This window comes from Lissotriton vulgaris, chromosome 6 (assembly GCF_964263255.1).
Source record: "Lissotriton vulgaris chromosome 6, aLisVul1.2, whole genome shotgun sequence".
Taxonomy (NCBI): domain Eukaryota; kingdom Metazoa; phylum Chordata; class Amphibia; order Caudata; family Salamandridae; genus Lissotriton; species Lissotriton vulgaris.
Genome location: NC_141694.1, coordinates 179,168,877 through 179,190,003, shown reverse-complemented (window position 1 = coordinate 179,190,003; position 21,127 = coordinate 179,168,877). Strand labels below are relative to the sequence as shown.

General features: G+C 46.3%; 1 protein-coding gene across 1 annotated transcript in view; it reads left to right on the top strand.

The window, feature by feature from the left end:
• Positions 1 to 19,242, top strand: part of LOC147706982 (cytochrome P450 2K1-like) — a 524,195-nt gene extending 504,953 nt beyond the window's left edge. Inside the window, exons 8-9 of the mRNA XM_086926210.1 lie at positions 1,136 to 1,277; positions 18,752 to 19,242. Coding sequence (XP_086782336.1) covers positions 1,136 to 1,277; positions 18,752 to 18,933 — 324 coding nt within the window. The 3' untranslated portion in view covers positions 18,934 to 19,242. The remainder of the gene's footprint in view (positions 1 to 1,135; positions 1,278 to 18,751) is intronic.
• Positions 19,243 to 21,127: the final 1,885 nt, after the last annotated feature.

The following is a 21,127-nucleotide window of genomic DNA, read 5'->3' as shown; positions in this document are numbered from 1 at the left end:
CCTTTTTATGTCTTCGGTGGTTGAACACGATTCCCCTGTTAATGTTGCACTGCTCCTGGCTGTAATTTGTTTACTGCAAAATTAATCAAAAGGGACCTTAGATACGACAGTAGTAGTTCATTGAGGTCCCCATAGAATTGATGGAAATGAAGCTGAAGAACGACCAGAAAATACCAATAGCACCCTTAACCTCTCTGCTCTTAGAAGATGCCACAGATGATGCCCTTGACAACCCTGGCCTTTGAAAGGTGCCACAGAATGACCATGCAACCCTCCCCCCTTAAGCACACTAGAAGGAGAGGTTAAGTATGTGGAGTCCTGGTTAGGTGACTAGTGAGGTTGGGAGGAGGGACCATGCACAAATGGTGAACAAGTGGTGGAAAGGAACTCAGAGCCCTATAATAAACATCTGCATCAAAACATGCCAAAAACCTAATTGTCCAAGCACCATGTCGCCAGAATTGTTTCCAGCACAGTTCTGAAGGTGCGCACCACCAGGTAAAAGTGTCAGTAACCAGCAGCGGTCCGTGCAGGTAACAGCGGTGGGCCGTGGGGCCCCATGGGGGGGATTTCAAGGGATGATGACGAGGGAATTTTCCCTCTGATTCTTCCCTCGAATTCACCCCCCCCCCCCCTTGTGGGTTTACAAGAAAGGGAGGGTAATACATGACAGTGGTTGGCAACACAGATGGTAACGAGTCACCCAAGACCTGTGCGGTGAAGGATAGGTGATATTGAATTATTGAATTAGAAGTGGGAGGTGTGATTGAGAATGGAAAGGTGACAAGATGTTGAAGAGGAAGGTCTTTGGCTCCTTTGCCTTCTGTTTGTTTCAATTTTTTGGGGAAACCAGTGTGTGCCTCTAAATCGGTTGATAAGAAAGAACTAATTCCCTCGTGTTATTTATTGAGTATATTAAATAGAAGCCAATCTGAATATGCTTTCAAACTAGGAAAAAAACGACTCGAAACAGGTCATAACTGTGGATTATAAAGTCACAATACTTGCATTTATTGTAGGTAGCAGAACATTGTGAAAAAACACGCATTTGCCACGCTTGACATGTATAGTGTGTACTAAATGAAGATTACGAAATCTAATTATCCTTTAAAATAGTTTTTATAAATATTTCCAGGGAACCCATATTATTCCGGTGTTGGAATCTGTGCTGTACGACAAGACTCAGTTTGAGAAGCCGGAAGAGTTTAACCCACAGCATTTTCTTGACTCTGAAGGCAGATTTGTGAGGAATGACGCTCTTATGAATTTCGGAGCAGGTAATATTTCTCAGACGATTATGTTTATATTCGTACTTAGTGCTAATGCTATAGCTGGTATCCAGGGTGAGGCACGACCTGTGAAGACATGCTGCATGCTCCATACACAAAATATACTAGGATGGAATGCATGTTGAGTTTAGATCAGAATAATGTTTATCAATAACTTAAAAATTGTTGCCGGACCACTATTTTAGTCGTGGATGGTGACTGCTATGGGGTTCGCTGTCATTAAGCCATTTATCAATTTCTAACACTCAAGTCTGCGCCACATTTCCTGTTTGGGAAATGGGATTTTTTTTCATGCAGAGGTAGAAGGATTGTGAAATCCCACAGTTAGGATGTGACTAAACAGGTGGGAAAATATTTCCCCAAAGTTATAGAAAATAACTAAACAGGTGGGGGCAAATTTCCAAAGAAATGACGCAGCAGAGCGCTACAAGCAATGTAGCAGTGCTGTGCTACATCATTTAAAAACGCAGGGATGAGTCGCATTCACAAGAGTACAGTGCACCCATGGGCCTCATTTATGAAAAGTGACGCATCGCTGCGTGAAAACAGCGATGCGTCACTTTTCACTGCGCACTCCTTGCGACACCAATGATGCGTCATATTTAATGTATGACGCATCATGTCGCAAGGACTTACAGATACGTCAGTATTTCTGACGTATCTGTACGCGCAAAAGTGACGCATTGCTGGAGTGTGTCACAAAAGTGGCGCAACTCCAGCAATGCGTCCTTTCACATGGGGAAAGCCCCATGTGAAAGGGCTTGCGTCAGTCTTACACCTGCTGTGAGGCAGGCGCAAGATTTTGACGCAACAGCATCCTAAAAGTGACGCAGTGAAATCTCATAGATTTCACTGCGTCACTATTACGAGGCTTTTTGCGGGGGAACGCCCCCTTTGCATATATTATACCTGACGCAGGTATAATTTGGCGCAGGGGTTTAAAAAGTGACGCATCTACCTAGATGCGTCACTTTTTAAATATGGCGCAACAAGGCGTATTTTGTACACCGCTGGTGCGTCACAAAAAGTGACGCACCGGCGGCGCAAAACTGACGCAAGGCCTCATAAATAAGGGCCCATGTGTTTTACCTAGCACCTTGCGCTAAAAAAGCTTCAGATCATCATGCCAGACACTCTGGGGCATGTGTGCCTGCGTTCCAGGGAAGATTATTTCTGTGCAGGAAGGGATACCCTCCAGCAGATAAATAATCATCAAAGGAGATTTGCTCATCCTATGTGTGTTGCAGAATGTAGTACACATAGAAAGAACAAAAACTGTGGAGAAATAAAAGTATTTCTCCTCGCTGTGCCACTCTAATACATGCTTTCCAATGGCGTTAGGGCCACATTTACAAAAAAGTGGTGCAGCCCGGCACCATAAGCCATTTTGCTGCACCAAGCTGAGTCATTTGAAAAAAGCACAGGGCTACATCGCATTAACAATAATATGAAACATCCGTGTGCTTTCCCCTGCGCTGGCATAAAATTGGTTGCCAGAAAGCAACACCTTCCTGCATAAAAACAATCATCCCCGCAACAAAGGCACTCTTACAACATGACGCAAGAGTGCCTGCATTGGCGATGAGGTCAAGGAAGTTGAGAAAAAAGTGTTTGGTAACTATGGGGCATATTATCAAGAAGGGGTGATAAAATTATCACCGTTTTAGCGGCAGGAAACTGCAGCTAAAGTGGCGATAATGGGCTTGATAATATGCTCTTATGAATTCCTATAGCAGCCCAGGTTCTGGTGTTAACCTGGGCTGCTAGGGGAATTCACAAGGGCATATTATAAAGCCCATAATCGCCGCTTTAGCGGCAGTTTCCTGCCGTTAAAACGGCGATAATTGTATAGCCTCTTCTTGATAATATGCCCCTATATGTTCAAAGGACAACGTATATGGTTTGGAATAAAATAGTACTTAATTCCCTTTATTGCCTGGACGTTAACAACATACTGCACCTCCGTTATACACCGTTTTCCCTTCTCGTTTGAGTTGCAATATAAAGCGAGCCTCGAATCCCCAATGCCCTCAGGTTCCACACCTGGAACCTGATAAAATTTCACTTCTTTTTTCTAAAAAAACTAAAGATACATTCACCATAGAAACTGTAACAATATAAAACCACAGAGATTACAGATTAAAAAAACGGTAAAAAATAAGTCAGAAGAACAAAAATAAAATACCTTGAAAGAAATAAAATATGTAACCAACAATGCCATTCTAAAATATTGCAAAGCAATACATCATACAGAAATGTTGTTACATTGTTATACCAATTGGCAAACAATTTAAACATAACTATGTGCATAATCTTCCAGACATTTGGGTAGTTTCCTTATCCTTTTCCCTGCAACCCTTCCACCATTGTCTAATCCCCCTTAGCTGCTTGTTCATTACCACTTCCAAACCACTCACCACTCTCCTCACTGTATTCCCTAGACTCCATTCTACCGCTGCTTTCAACCTGCTCACCACTCTCTCACTGTTTTCCACAGACTCCATTACTCTTCCATTTTCAAATCTAGGTTCTTCAATGACCTCTTGACTGCCACAACATGCATGGGAATCACTTCCACTTTCCCATCCATTGACCTTTGCTCCAATGTCGTCCTCCCACATTTCTGATTTCTACACTTGTGGCTCACTACCGACTGCATTCCAAACATCACTAAAACCAAAATCCGCTCTCTTAAAATTACAAACCTTGCTATTAATTAATCTCATTGAGTTACATAAAACTTTAACAACTTCTTTGGGTTCATAAATCTTAGACTTCATTCAAAATCAGCCTTTTTTATCAGTACCCAATCACCAAACTTAGGGGCCGATCAGGATTGCGGTTTTTCCACATCCTCGGGGCCGGCGGAAGCCACCGCCGGCCCCGAGGATGCGGAAAAACCGCAGCGGACTGACCAAGGACCCACCGCCACATTAGGATGGCTGGTGGGTCCTGGTTTCCGTCCGCAGCTTTTCCGCCGCGGTTGGCTTACAACTGCGGCGGAAAAGCTCTAATATGGTGACGGTGTCTCTCAGACACCGTCCACCATATTAGGATGGGCAGTGAATTATGCTTTTCCGCGGCGCGTTTCCCGCCGTGGAAAAGCATACGGAACTTCACTGCGGGGGCCCGTTGCGGGCCCCCTAGGTGAAGGGGGGGTGGGGGGTGCACATGGGGGGTACCTATGGTACCCCCCTGCATTTGCATGCAGAAAGCGGCAGGCACCGCACGGTGCCTGCCTCTTTCTGCATGCAAAAGCAATGCGTGCATTTTTAACATTGCCGCGGGTGCAGCTTGAAGCTGCACCCGCCGCAATGTTAAAAATAGAGGATGTGACCGCCAGGGTGGCGGTCACATCCTAATTGCACAGGAGGGAACTCCGCATGCCATGCGGAGGTTCCCTCCTGCTCTGGGGTCGCGGACGGACGCAAGTCCGTCCGCGATCCTGATCGGCCCCTTAACGTGAACCGGCTTAGACCCCTTTTCAGTGTCATAGTACTCTTTGCTCCATTCGTGGGTAAGTGGCACATTCTATTGCACCTTTTCAACTGACCACTGTTCCACTTGCCTGCAAAATAAGTAACCTGGAGTAAATGTTGTTCTGGAGTTCCTACCCCTCATCATGACCAATGGTGATTCACTAATATTTTGATTGATGGGGACCCTGTAGCCCCAAACCATCTTGCCCAATTGAATTAACCAATCCCCATTATTCTCCATTGCAATTGTATTACAAACTTGATTACGCAGTTGTATCTGTCCACCATTCCGTTCTCATCGGGATTACATAATGAGGTGGTCTTGTGCTTCACTCCAACATACTCAAAATATGATTTAGCCTTATGGGAACCAAACTGCACCCCATTGTCACTCAGAATATTAGCTGGAATACATCCAGAAATGAAAACATGGTCTAAAAATTCCAAGACAGCATCTCTATCTGCCTCGTCCAATACCTTTATTGTGGGCCACTGGGAAAACAGATCTATTAAAACCAAAATAAATTACTGAGAATTATCAAGAGACCCTACATTGTCTCTGGCCATAGACCCCCAAGGATGCTTAGCAATCAAACAATCACTCATCGGAAGTCTTAATGTTTGCAAACACGTGTCAGCTGTTGGACATTCTCTTACAAATATTTTCACTGTAATGTCCACGCCTGGCCAGCAAAACACATTCTTGGCAACTGATTTTTTTCTGTTGATACTTAAATGCCCTTTGTATGGCAACTTTGACACTGTTTCACACAAAGTCACCTGTGGAATTACCCCTTGTCCTCGTATAGGTGTGTCCTTCTCTATAGATGGCCCCCCTCGCTCAAGTGGCCCGACACCACAACCTCACCTTCATCTCCTACGCCAACGACTCTCAGCTCATCCTCTCCCTCACCAAAGACCCGCACTCCGCCAAATCCAACATCCACGACAGGATGAAGTCCATCGCCGACTGGATGAGGAGCAGCCGTCTGAAACTGAACTCGGACAAGATGGAGGTCCTCGTCCTCGGACCCACCCCCTCAGCCTGGGATGCCTCCTGGTGGCCGACCACCTTGGGAACAGCACCAACGCCAACCGACCATGCACGCAACCTAGGATTCATCCTCGACTCCACCCCCTCCATGTCCAAACAGGTCAATGCCGTATCCTCCTCCTGCTACAACACCCTCCGCACACTCCTCAGAATCTATAAATGGATCCTGACAGAGACAAGAAGAACGGTAACACAGGCCCCCGTAAGCAGCAGGCTGGACTACGGCAACACACTCTATGCCGGAATCCCAGCCAAACACCTGCGTCGTCTCCAGCGCATTCAAAACGTCTCCGCCCAACTGATCATCAACGTACCCCGCCGCTGCCACATCACCCCCCACCTGCAAGACCTCCACTGGCTCCCCGTCGAAAATAGGATCACCTTCAAACTCCTCACCCATGCACACAAAGCACTCCACAACGCCGGACCAGCCTACATGAACAGCAGACTCAGCTTCCACACACCCTCCCGCCATCTCTGCTCTACCGGCTTCGCCCTCGCCACCGTCCCCCGCATCCAGCGTACTACCTCCGGTGGCAGATCCTTCTCCCACCTCGCTGCCAAAACCTGGAACACTCTACCTACCCACCTACCTACCTACCCACCTACGTCAGACTGAAGACCTACTCACCTTCAAAAAACGCCTCAAGACCTGGTTTTTCAAGCAGTAACGGTGCCCACCCCCACGCCCCCCAGCGCCTTGAGACCTTCACGGGTAAGTAGTCCTCTGATTGATTGATTGATTGTAGATAGATCGGCACTAACTTCCAATAAAGGTCAAATAGACTGCAATAAGTCACTTTTATTTGGCCAACCCTCACTCACATAAGTCCTGACCAACTGAAGAGCGGTATCCTTTTCATATTCTTTGAGCCATTCTTTATCCTTGACCGCAGTCTTACCACTATTGTGTAGTAGAGCCACCTGAAACTCATTCGCCTTTTCATCCTCACATTCTTCCATAAGAGTAGGCATTTTGGACAGAAAATATGCCACAAAGTTATTCTTAAATTTAGATAAGCTCTCCTCCCACATGAGGGAATCAGACTGGTTTTCCCAAGGTTGTTAACTCTCCATGCCTGCTCATTAGGTATTATTAATGGCAGAACTGGTGTTAAGAAAATCAGACAGCCTAAAGTGCATTTTAAGATTTTACTTTTCTGCTTAGAACATTTAAATCAAACTTATTTAAAAAAACATGGATTCAATAACTTTGAAGTGTTTTTATACGCTTTTCGTAAATAGAAATAGAGTTAAGATTGTAATCCATCTATGCTTACTCTAGGCCTACACAGTGAAATAGCTATTGGCTTTTTTTTTCCTTCTGAGGGCACACTAGCCACAATGGCCCAGACGTACAACCCTTTTTTGCAGCCATAAATGGGAGATCCTCCCGTTTGCGACCGTAAAAAAGGTTCCAAATTCTAAACAAGACAAATTGTATAAAGGAATCAGAGTGTAGAAAAGCTTTATTCGAGTTATAGACTCATAAAAGCACAACATGCATATTATAAGAACATCACACTTAATCAGGGCATTTCATTCAGTACATTAAAACAGTTGCGCAAGCTTAATCATTGTAAAACAAAACATTATACAAATAAAACATAATCAAGAAACATTAGGAGAAACAGAAAGGGCTCTCCGCCTAATGGACCAAGCCCACCCCAGGTACTTTGCTATTCCCATAACAATAGGCTCCTCAGAAGTAGTGCAAATAATTCTCTGCGCCTCAGCCGCACTGGATGTCCCAAGGTTCTTGCAGATAGGGGTTAACCAGACCCTTCTTGGGGAGGCATAAGCCTTACAAGCAAATAGGAAGTGTCCCACACTTTCCTTAGTTGCGCCGCATGCTGGGCAGCACTGGGTGTTCAAACTCTTCCACCTGCCTGTTAGATCTCTCAACGGGAGGGAACCAGATCTTAATTGGAAAAACAATTTTCTGTCCATAGGAACAGTTATACTGTCCCAGTAATTTTCTAGAGCAGGACACATTTTACTTTCCAAAAAGCGACCTCCCATTGAGTCAGATTTAACCCTTCTCCAAAGCCTCTCGTCTATCCATTCCCAATATAGTGCTTTAAGTGTATTTTTGCTTGGGAACACTTCCCCCGACGGATTATCCCAAAGGTTGGAAAGACCTAGTTCGCCTAGCAATACCCTTAGGTTTTTCAGCCATGATATTTTATGGAATGTATCCCTCTTGATTATTGCCAGGAAGCCTTCCCCATAATGCCTAATTTCAGGGGTGGACCAAAGTCGCCTCCAGTATAAGATGGGACGCAGTCTGGCTCGGTCGGTTACCGATCTTCTTCCCAGGTCAAGACTAAGAGGGATTAATGGTGTACTCTGGGGCAATCCCGTAATACCCCTAAGAAACCTGTTCTCAGCTATCTGTAATGAGGTTAAGTTGTCAAAACCAAACAGCTCCGCCCCATATAAGGCCGATCCTATTGCCTTAGCATCGTATACAGCGAGGACAGGTTTTATGGGTTTTGTTTTGGATCTATTGTGCTCCACCCGTAAGGCCCCCGATATTTGCTGATGTTTCAGGACCGCCTTTTCTATGTGGTGGGACCAACCATAATTACTTGCGATTTGTACCCCTAGGTAGGTGAACTCTCTTACGACCTCAAGCCCAATATTATTCAAGTGTATCCTAGGGCGAGGCTTCTGTCCTTGGGAGAAAGCCATCAGCTTGGTCTTGCCTATGTTTACTTCCAGGCCATGCTCCTGGCAAAAGTCATCAAAAACATTCAGGGCCCGTTGCAATCCAGCTGGGGTTTTGGACATTATGGAATATAATTTAGCAAAGTGGGCCCACCAAACCTTCCCAGGAATATTACATGTAATCAGGGAGTCGGCAGGCCTATCCCTAGCTCTAATCAGAGCCCAGAAAGCCCTTGAGTCTTTTCTAAATCCAGCCTCCATTAGATCACTCCAGAAGTTAGTTTCATGAGTGATCTTTGCTGCAACTTGAGTTTTCTTGTAATTCTTCCTTGCTTGGGAAATCAAAGCCTGGTCTTTAGTGCTGACCGCCATAATTAGTTCACTTTTTGCTTGTCGGCAAGCGTGAGAATACCATTGGTCTCTGCCCTTAGACTCATTTCTCCACTTGGACCTCCCCCTCCCCTCAGGAACCAGGAAGAGATTGCTAAGTGATACAATTGTCTCCACAAATGGCACAAGGATGGGAGAGTCACAATCCAACGTGCTTGCTATACACTTGGCTTCCATCATTATGGATTGAACTTGGGCCATTCTTGTAGCATCCGAAGCGACCTTAGCCCACTTTAGTCGCCTCCCGCAGTTTGATGGAACAACTTCGTGGGATGATTTCCAAGTTGACCGAGGTGGTTCTGCTGAGGCCCCTTGGTCCCACGGGAGAGCAAGCACAAGGATCAACGGGTTGTGGTCACTATCCGTGGATTTTTGGACAACCATATCAAGGGCGTATTCCCACAGGTTAAAATTTAACAGCACGTAGTCGATTCTGGAGGTATGTCCAATCCTGTTGTAAGTGTGTACTCCTCCAGCGTCTGACTTACAACGACCATTAGTGGCTCTGAGTGAGTGTTCCAAGCAGAGTGCGTTGATATCAATGGCATTCTGGGTCCATTTCCTGATGGGATCGAGAGCAAGCAGGGGAATGCCTCTCTTGGCATCGTCCTCCCATGTGTCCAAGATGTCCTCGCAGGCCAGAGGCTCAAAGCAACAATTGAAATCCCCGCCCAAAATGACAAGGGAGTCAATGTTGCAGCTGGTTAGCTCCTCTTCGACTCCAGTTAGGGACAGAGGGCTCAAGTTCCCTGCCCTAGCCCCCCTTAGGTACATATTGAAGAGCTCAAGAGTATTACCCCCCGGGCACTGCATGGTAAGCCTCAAGAGATCTGGAGATGGTGAATTTGTATGTTTTACTACTAACCCCAGTGCTACACTTACCCAGATTATAAGGCCACCAGAAGGACGGCCTTTGCTGCCATTAGACCTGGAAGCCGGCACAGAGTAGGTGGTGAAGCCGACCCTGTGCACAGGCTCCAAGCACCAAGTTTCCTGTAAAAGGCAAATCCCGAAGGGCTCCATAAAGGAGACCCAATCGGGTTTATTAAAGTTTCGGGCAAGGCCTGCCACATTCCAGCTTAATATTTTAAGCTGGGGAACACATATCGAGGTCTTGCCAGGCTGTGGCTCAGGAACTGGGGAGATGGTGTGGATATCAGTGACCCTGGCAGAGTGGAAAGAAGCTGCAGGTGGTGGGGTTCCGGGGACAATCAGGTTTACTGCTACGTGTGTAATAGGAGGGCATACAACAGAGGAAGGGTGCGTCAGTTCCAATGTAGGGGGGGCCTGTGTTGGGGACTGGGAAGGGGAGAAGCAACTTGCCGTACCCACACTAGCCGTCAAGGATAGACTCCCCTTCCCCAATGTGGACCCATTGTGATTGGTAGGTAATACTCTAGTTGGGGTCGTTAGGAGTCAATCGACATCCTCCAGGCTACCAAACCCATCAGCAGTTACACTTCCAGGCCAGCAACTGCTTGGGTTAAGCGCGGTGGAAGGGAAACCCCAACTAGGCTGTTGGGGAACTGTGGGCCAAAAGCCCCCCTGCGGACACACAGCACGGGGAGGATAAAAGAATGATAAGGGCTTCGGGGCAATAGAAGAGCCCCAGTCTTGATTCCCAGGAGCCCAAATGTGCCTGGCTGTATACACGTCGTCAAATGTTACGACTATACAGTCACCAGGGGTCGATTTCCTCGTGGTGCCCACCCAGGGAACTCTTCGAGTCGTTAAGACTCTACTCCTCCTTCCATTGGGAATAGGCCTATAAGTGTTGAGCCAGTACATAACTTTGTTACGTAGCGAGTGCTGGTCTTCATATTGACCATTCTCCAGCTCCGGGACGCCCGTCAAAACCACCATATAATCATTTGCTTCGGGAGGAAGGTCTATATAACCTCCTCGAAAGTTGCTCCTGATGTTGGGGCCCCTAGCAGAATGAGGTGGGGGTCTATTCCGGGGGGCCTTAGCGGGACGTGAGCTATTATTGGCTGGATTTTGGGCTCTCGGTGTCACTGTTGAAGTATTGGTGCGAGGTGCCTGGGCAGGGCCGGTGCTAGAGCTAATTGGGTTCCGGGCTCTTGGTGCAGCTGATGTAGAGCCAGTATGAGTTTGTGTAGCTGGAGCATTTGGGGTATTAGCCCTGGCCTGAGGGGGCGGGTTAGCAATAATAAGATTCCTAGTGCGGGGTTTGGGGATAGGGTGGGTAGGACAGGGCAAAGAGGGATTAGGGGGCAAACCAGGAGTAGCTGTGTGGGGTGGGGTAGGAACCTCTGTGCGTGGGTCACTATCAATCACCCCCTGGCGTTCCAGGCCTCTTAGGCCAAGAGTGGCCAAGGCGATGATACTTTTCTCCATTTCGAGGAGATTGTTCTCTATACGGGAAAGCCTTAGGTCCAGGGGAGATAAGAGATTTTTTAGAGACTCCCACACCACTCCTATAAACTCCCGCTCCCTCCCGTCCTGGTTTGTCCAGCCCGTATCTAATCTTTCAGGTTGAGAGGTGCCTCCAGAATCTACCATGCCTTGCCCCACAATGTTTTCACCCCCGGGAGCCAATGGCGAGAGGAGAGACATAGCCGGACTGATAGCGGCTATTGTATTTCCACTGATGGGCAGATTAGCACCCTGTGTTGGCAATTTCTTCCGAGGGGAAGTTGGGCTGGGGGAACGTTTTCTCTTATTGGGATTCCCCGGGATGTTATCGAAACCGCCATATGAGGTAGAGGCCAGGGATATATCAAGTGATTGTTGGGAACAAGTAAGGGAAACAAGAGGGCTGTCCTCAACAGTGAGCGGGCCGTCGGGCAAGGCAGGTAGACCTAAAGATGGGAGTGGGAGGGAGGCAGTGGGCAGAACAGGCATATCATGGACATTAACCACTGCTATAACACCCTCCCGCTTACCAATATGACTAGGGGAAGTAGCTGTAGCTATATGGCCAAGAGAGGATTTCTTACGTGAGGCAAAATCAAGTGACAACTTCCTGGCCGCTTCCAGGTCAAGGGACACTCTGGTTTGCAATTTGTCAATTTCATGGTCTATAGCCTTGGTTGTCCGCGTGATAAAATCGTCCATGGGCCCGTTAGGTGCCGGCCCCCCCTTGGCCGCCCTATTGCGTGTGACGCGGGTACACATATTGTCAAATATGGGCTAACTAAGTCTAACAGCCCGGGCAGGAAACAATACAAAGGCAAACACAAAGTGCGAGGCGAGAATGCAAGATGGGGGGCCCAGACCAGACCGCTCAGTCCTCGAACGGCCTCAAACGGCCCGCTCTTTGCCCGGTCTTCGCCCCGGGCTGCGTCCCGCGCTGCGGGAATGAAGGGACAATAAGTAAGTGGACAGGTAAGACAAGGGGGCGTGGCAGCAGGGAGAGCGGACCGGATGTCAATCAAAGGTCTCGCAGGGGCTCCTGGGCAATGGAGTCCCCTGCACGCTCGCAGCCCCGCTGACCGCACTCACCCGGTGGCCGGTGTCCAAGACAGCGAAGCGGCACCCGCGGAGCGGGTGCGGCGAGTCGTCCTGCTGGGTCCTGAAGGGTACAAGGAATACCACAGGGTCGGCGTCCAACAAATCCTCCAAAGTGCCTCTGTGCAGATAAATGCGTCCCGCAGGTGAAGAGAGAAAGAGGGTTTTTAAAACAGCCAGGGGCGGGGGGCGGCAGCAGGGAGAGCGGACCGGATGTCAATCAAAGGTCTCGCAGGGGCTCCTGGGCAATGGAGTCCCCTGCACGCTCGCAGCCCCGCTGACCGCACTCACCCGGTGGCCGGTGTCCAAGACAGCGAAGCGGCACCCGCGGAGCGGGTGCGGCGAGTCGTCCTGCTGGGTCCTGAAGGGTACAAGGAATACCACAGGGTCGGCGTCCAACAAATCCTCCAAAGTGCCTCTGTGCAGATAAATGCGTCCCGCAGGTGAAGAGAGAAAGAGGGTTTTTAAAACAGCCAGGGGCGGGGGGCGGCAGCAGGGAGAGCGGACCGGATGTCAATCAAAGGTCTCGCAGGGGCTCCTGGGCAATGGAGTCCCCTGCACGCTCGCAGCCCCGCTGACCGCACTCACCCGGTGGCCGGTGTCCAAGACAGCGAAGCGGCACCCGCGGAGCGGGTGCGGCGAGTCGTCCTGCTGGGTCCTGAAGGGTACAAGGAATACCACAGGGTCGGCGTCCAACAAATCCTCCAAAGTGCCTCTGTGCAGATAAATGCGTCCCGCAGGTGAAGAGAGAAAGAGGGTTTTTAAAACAGCCAGGGGCGGGGGGCGGCAGCAGGGAGAGCGGACCGGATGTCAATCAAAGGTCTCGCAGGGGCTCCTGGGCAATGGAGTCCCCTGCACGCTCGCAGCCCCGCTGACCGCACTCACCCGGTGGCCGGTGTCCAAGACAGCGAAGCGGCACCCGCGGAGCGGGTGCGGCGAGTCGTCCTGCTGGGTCCTGAAGGGTACAAGGAATACCACAGGGTCGGCGTCCAACAAATCCTCCAAAGTGCCTCTGTGCAGATAAATGCGTCATTATCAAAGTGTCGTCAGCGAACATCAGGATCGGAACCCTGATGCCCGCCAACGAAGGCGCATCCACACTAGCGTCCTGCATCCTGCTGACTATCCCATTGATATATAATGTGAAGAGCAAGGGCGCCATTGCACAACCTTGGCGCACCCCACGCTCCACAGGGAAGTCAGTTGAGGATTGGCCGTTTGTCCCCCACTGTACTTTGGCAAAATTGCATTCGTGCAACCTCATAACCAAAGTAAGCAATTCTGCGGGAATGCCTATCTTACTTAACACTGCCCAGAGCTTACCCCTTGGGACTAGGTCGAAGGCAGCCCGCAGGTCGACAAAAGCGACATACAGGCTGCCCCCACCAAGAAGAACCGTCCCCCACCGTAACATAGTGAAGCGAAACACCTGGTCGATGGTACTGGTAGCCCTTCGAAAGCCTGCCTGAAAAGGGGAAAGAGAATCATTTTCGTCCACCCAGTCCATAAGTTTGTTTACCACCATCTTCCCAATTACTTTTTGGACGGTGGCAATCAAACTTATGGGCCTGAAGTTAGCTGGAAGGGATCGATCTCCTTTTTTGTGGACGGGTATAATGATGGCTCCCCTCCACTGTTCCGGGACTTGCGCACCCTTTGCAATTGCGTTCCCCAATAGGAGCACATATCTGCCCCACCTATCTTTATCATTTTTAAAAACGTCCAAGGGTATCCCGTCTAATCCCGGGGCCCTACCCCCTTGAACGGAGCTAATTACAGATTCAACTTCCTTGGCGGAAAACAAATCATCCTTAGGAAATACAGCCAAGATTACATCCCCACCACCCCACTCCTTTGTTTCAGCATATTGGGGCCTAAAGTAATTCACCCAATCGGATTCAGCAACATTATTATCCGGTTTGTTTGGGGTACCGCCTCTGCCCCACTTTACTATCTTCCAGAAAAGCCTGGAATCCTTTGCTCCAGAGGCCTCCTTCAGTTCCTCCCAATGCTTCTCATCCCAGTCTTTTTTGGCCAAGAAAATGCTAGTGTTGTATTGCTTCCTGGCAGTTTTGATTGCTACACTGTTCCTGCTTCTGATAGCATTACCCAGTGTTAATCTGGCTGCCCTGCACTGTTTGTTAAACCACCCTGCTGGTTTAGAGGAAGCTGTGCGATTACCCTTACATGTTCTCATAAAGTATGGCTTTAGGGTGGCGAAAAGATTGTTATGGATTTCAGTGATCGCCCTAGATCCTGGCAGTGTTGCACTAGCTAATTCCATGGAAAGAATTGCTTTGTCCACTTCAGACCCAATAAAATCCATGGAGGCTGCATTCGCCAACACCGAGGGCCATTTCAATCTACGCATATTATTCGCCATGTCTGGGAGCAACCCATTACTAGCATGTAGATGAGGCTGAGTGTGCTTCCACCAGGTATGGGTCACACAGAGGGGGTTGTGATCACTTTCTATCCTGCCCTTGACTTCCATGTCACAAACCCCCTGCCAAAGATTAAGACTACAAATAACGTAGTCTATCCTGCTTCTATTATGACCATTATCATATGTGCACATACCTTCCTTATCTCCCTTTGTTCTACCATTGAGGGCACGCATCCCATATTCTAAACACATAGCATTTAAGGAAAGAATATCTTTTGACCAACGTTTGACAGGGGCAAGATTCAGGGAGGGAACACCCCATAGATTGTCCTCTTCCTGTCCTAATGGGTTTTCGGTACTGTCTAGAGGCTCAAAAGTCCTATTTAAATCCCCAGCTATTACTATTCTGTTCCCAAGGGACTTTGATTGCAGAAAATTAAATAGAGCCTCTAAAGTGGGGGAACTCCCATTATTGCAACCTCTGGCATAGACATTATATAAATCTATCACACCCCACTCTACTGAGGAAATTCGTAGCATTTGAATATCTCTGCAGCCCAAGTCCCACATTTTCACAGTAAGTCCGGAACTCTGTCTAATCCAGACTGTGAGGCCTCCTTTGGGTCTACCCCTAGGACCTCGACATGCCGGGATTGAAAAATTTAGGTAGCCTTGGAGGTAAATAGGATCACAGGCCCAAGTCTCCTGGAAGAAACACAGTTCAAACCCGTTAATGAAGTCGGCCCACGATTGTAACATCAACTTACTCCCCAATCCTGCAATGTTCCAAGATACAAAGCTTTCCATAGCAGGGCTATCACTACCCATTATATCAGAAATGGGCAATCCCATGGGACTCAATTGTCCACCATCCTCATCTCCCAAATTGTGATCATTGTCCACAGTATTCTGTTCCATTAACACCTCACCACTCATGTTTTGCATTAAATCCCCGGTATTTTCCTCTACAGATGCAACATTTTCATCGCCTTCTGTTACCTTCAACACAACATCAGTACTCATTTCCGGGGTTTCGGGGACCCAACTTGGCTTCTGGTGTGAAAGGCATCCCCTTATGTTAAGCTTTGGTCAATATCCCCAGTTCAAACATTGAGTGTCTTCCAGATTGTTATGATTTGAACCAATATTTTGGGGTTGCCATTGCAGTAGGGTAGAGGGTGGGGGTGCAATCATTACCAACGGAGGATTGGTGGAACTATTTAGATTCATGGGCCCGCCTTGTAATAAGCATGTTTGTCTTGGGTAGAAAAAAGAAAGATCCACGATACCAATTCCACCACTACTTGTACCCCAACCCTGCCTTGTAATCCAACCAGCCACCCTGGGGTCTTGAAAATTGATGATAATACAGTCACCCCCCAAGTTTTTACTGGTGTACCCAATCCAGTCGATCCTCCTTGCCCCTATTATCAACCCGTCCAGCCCCCCCGGGAGTGGTCTATTTTCCTTCAACCAGTGCATTACTTTATTTTTGAGCATCTGGAAGTTTTCTCTTTGACCGACTAAAAGAGGTGGAACATTAGTGAGAACCGCCACGAAAGGGTGGGAATCCGGGGTAAGATTCACAGGAGGAATCTTTCGGGGTTGTTTCTCCAAATAAGTCGGTGGTGGTCTATTAACCGGGGCACTAGGACAAGGGTTAGGGATATTTGATTTTTGCTGAGGATTTGTGGATAAAGCTTTAGTTGTCCTGGGGCCATTAAGGCCCTCTGCTCCAATATTTGTGTCGGGATTGGAAATACTTGGCATTGGCCGATGGTTACTTGCAACGGTGTTGCTGTTTTGTAGGCCCGTCTTATTCTTGTCCTTTACCATAGGGTGTTGGACCTTAGATGCTTTTTCCCTTGCACTAGTGCTCGGACAGACCTGCTCTGGTGAAATAAGCGGTTGACTTGGTCCCTTTGCCTGGGTCTTACTTATAGTGCAGCCTGCTTGGGGGAGTGTTACAACAACAGGCAGATTTTGTGCTTTTTCTGAAATTTCCTCAGCCCTACTAGACTCAGTTATCTTGGGCTGTAATTTAATTAGTGACTTAGTATGGAAAAAATTGTCCAGGGTAGCCTGCTCAAAGTGGTCTAGTCGATCCATTAACTTATTTACTTTGGCCTCAATGGGTGTCAAAAGCAACCTTAGTAATTTCTCCAACTCAGGTATCAATGAGTCTATTGGAGGAATGTTCGCAGCCAACCCGTTCCCCTGGGGGTCACTAAATGGTGGATTAGAACTCTCTATAACTACATTGTCCCCCTCATTTGGTAAGTCGCCACTTCCACTTACCCCGTTGTGTGCCTTTTGTGTAAATAAAGGATTTTTTACCACTTTTCTTACCTTGTTAGGGGGTTTGGAAGGATGGGATTTCCTTGGGGCAGTAATCCTTTTCCTTTTTACACATGGTTTTGGGCCTGACATACTAGTTTTAATTATGGTTTTCACTGTAGATGAATGAACAATAGGGTCTAAAGGTAAAGATGTGGACAGAGTGGCATTGTCCAATCTTTGTAGTGGGCCGTCCTCAATCTCCAAAGTAGAGGGAGAAGTGTTTTGTATTTCAATCACCCCAGGCAAAGTTATAGAGGACAGAGGGGTTACCAATGCCGGATAAGCTTGCGGCAACCGTTTTTCCATGGAGCTTTTAAGAAGCTCAATGGACAGCCTACGGTCTGCACGTTTCTCTGCCAGTGAGATATAGGAATCAATACAAAACAGTTACTGAGTAGAGTACATTTAATTTACCCTCTCTGCAATTATTATTCTTGATGAATGTATCAGACCAAAGTTATATCTTACCTGGACAATAGCACCTAATCAGTGAAAGAAACACTTTTGAAGCCAAAAAAGCGGAGATAAACCCCCTTGATAATATGCCCCCTAGTTATTTAAAGATTTAAGCAAAATATATAAACTGAGCAATGAGTCATTAACTGAAAAAGCAGTTTTTTGGAAGTTCTCCATAAAAAGCACACTGAAGGAGAGATATTTTATCAAGCTTTTTCTGGGTGAACTTCGTCGCATTCGAGCACACTTCTTGGAAAGTGGCAACAGTAATATTGCAAATAGCAGAACTACACACAAGTTTAAAGATTTCGAAAACATTCCCATTGGCTTTAGCGGCATTCCTAATGTATGACTTAGAGTAATTTATTTTAGCATGGTGTTGTAGGATTGTAAGTGCACATGGCAGCTAGCTTGTAGAACTTATGCCAAACATGTTTGGCGTGCTTGTAAACAAGTTTAGGAACAGCCACGTGCTGAGAAAACCAAGATGCTCAGGATGTATCTCGACTGGGGTAAGTGGTCTTAAGAGGAGTAATAAAATGTATGTCATATGAAAAGAGACCCGAGCGAGAGTCTAAGATGTAGGCTATCTCTTAATTCCGGCCTGACCAATGAAAGGCTGAGCCTGAGATTGAGCATGATGACTGATGACTGATGCATTCAATGTGGAAGGAAACTGAATAATCAGTAAAGGGAAGCATAGATTGCGACGTATCCTGAAGCTGCTAAGGTAGTGGACATCGCAATTGGAGAGTATTTGTTTTCCTATGAATAGTAGATGCCATCATTTATATGTGACTTAAATAAGTGGGCAGTACGAGTGACAACTTCTCCACCAAGCAGCAAATGTCAACAGTTAAACAAGTAGACATTTCAGCAACATTTACAACAGGACACATCCATAATGTGTGGGGCTATTTAGCTAGTCATGGCGATCTTGTCTGCAGCTAAATATTCATCAATAGAACGGGGGTTTCTTGTCAATCGTCTAAAAGTCAGAATCTCAAAAAGCTCTTGGAAAATCAAAAAAACCTATGTGGCCAAGATTACTGAGGGTGAAATCTGTTTTTGTGAAGCGACCCCATTAAATGTGCAAACATCACTCACAAAGAGAACCAACAAAAGGCAGATATGTGAGAACGAAATCATAAGACTAAAATAGTTTAGGTGGAGTCCATTTCTAATCATTTCAACTGCTCTATAATTTTTGTTATAGGTCGAAGAGTCTGCATTGGTGAAACACTCGCCAGGATGGAGCTGTTTGTGTTCTTTGCAACTTTGCTGCAGAAGTGTACTTTACATCTTCCTCCTGGAGTTACCCATGTTGATCTAACTCCTGCAATTGGACTCGTTACACCCCCTCAACCTTTTAAAATATGTGCGTTTTCACGCTCTTAGACGTTTCTAAGTAGCTCGTCAATGTATAAAGTCTCATTTATTCTCACTAGTATCATCCTTGATTTTGTTTTTTATTGGCGTTTATCCATTAAACAGAGATTTTTATGCACAGGTATATAATGCAAAAAAATATATATAAACCCTGTTTTGTAATGTTCAAATTATTGATATGGAAAGATATGGATATGTGAGGACATTCTGCAGGTCCACTGTCACAAACTGTTTGAGAGAGAGGAGTCACCAACATCTTTCTTATGTTAATGATTCCCAAATGAAATAAAACATATATAGTAAATCAATTTATTGTGCTAAAAACATTCTAATCTCTTGTTTGGTTGGCAAATATGATTTTAATAGTTCTGCTTGGAAAAGGTCATTGCAGGGTCATTCTAGGAAAAAAATCAGACCACAGTACCAAAATAAATCTGGCCCTCGTTGGTGAACCAGATAAGTAAAATAGTGGCCAACGTTTACAAATCAGGCCAGTTTTGAACTTGTAAAGACAAGCTGTATGACTATTTTGCAAGGTGTCTGAGACTGCATGTATTTGTGTTTGCTGCAGACAATGTTTTTTTTAATACAAGGAAATCAACAGTAAACACCGGCCTGCCTGATCATAAAACAGGCCCACATACTGCTAAAGAAAGCGCCCACACACTGATTTGTGAGACCAGCCCATCGGGTACTGCCTGATTGCCCTATAGGTCTGTCTGACCCTGGGTAATAAATGGGAAAAACTAAAGGAGAAGATTTTCTTTTTTTTGTTGCTGTTTTTTTTTTTTTTTAAGTTTGAAAGCTTTATTAGAGTAATTATTACAATAAGGTGACATCAGTAAAATATAAGAAAAAGTTAAAGATTGGAATAAAATAAACATAGGTAACCAATATCACAGTGAAAAAACCAAGCATTTTGAAGTATTTTACGGGGGGGAGGGGGTGGAGGTAAATAAAAAAAACATGGTAATAGGAAAGGAATGAGTAAAAACTAGAGAATTCAATAAATGTCAGTCAAAAGAGTACAGTAAAATACACAATATTTAGCGACTATTTGAAATAAGAACCTTTAGCGAAAAGGAAACAAGTATAAAACTAAAAAGAAAAATCACAACAGTGAAATTGAAATATCATAAACTACAGGCAAGAGTACATGTGTTCAAGGGGGTTTGAAATTATCCGAGGAAACTGGAGAATATGTCTTTTTGGCAGATTGATCTAAATATAAAGTGAGAGGTAACCAGTAAAGTTCAACATTTCGGGAGGGTTTGCAGGAAGAAGCAAAGGCAACATCAAGTCTATGTGATTGACATACTAGATTCCACCAACACTTTAGAGACAAATTGTTCAAGGATTTCCAGTTAGAGACAATGTGTTGTAATGCAAGGGCTAACATAAGGTCAAAAAGGCCGTGAGAGTGTGGAGGGAGATCCAGATCATCTGAAAGGCTACCCAGAAACACAATGGAAGTGGAAAAATGAGTAGAAATGGTGAAGATACGGGAAAGGCGAGAGAATATCTGAGTCCAAAAAATGCGAACTGATGGACAGAGGAAGAAAAGATGTAAAAGATCTGCATTGGGAGCATTACAGGTCCAGCAAGTAGGAATAGAATTGGAGTGAAAGCGAGATATAGAAAGAGGAGAAAGGTAGAGTCTGTGATAGAAGAAAAATAGGGATTGAGTAAGAGAGGCAGTGCGGGAAATCTTCAAAGATCTGGCCCATATTTTGTCCCAAAGAGAAGTTGACCATAAAGAACCCAAATCCTCCTCCCAAGACAATTCTAATTTCGATTTAAGACGGTCTGGGTCAGGGGCTGAGAAATAGCGATAAATAAGGGAAGCTTTAGGAACAGTAGAGAGGACGGTAAGTAGAGCGGGAGGTGAGGCTGGTAGGCTCTCAGACGGAAGAGAATAATAACGATCTAAAATGGTTTCCATAAGGATGAGGAATTTCTTTGCAAAAGAAGAAGGGCAGCGGAATTGAGATTGGAGTTGAGGAAACGAACAGGGGGATGAGCCATCAAACAGATGACGTACCCAGATGATACCTTTCGCTCTCCATGAGGGCCATGCGATAGGTCTGTTATTTATTAATATGAGTGAGTTATACCATATAGGTAATAGTAGGAAGGATTCCTGAGTGACCGGAGTAGAGGAGACTAAAGGCCGTAGAAGAGAAGAGGTATGTTTGAATAAAAG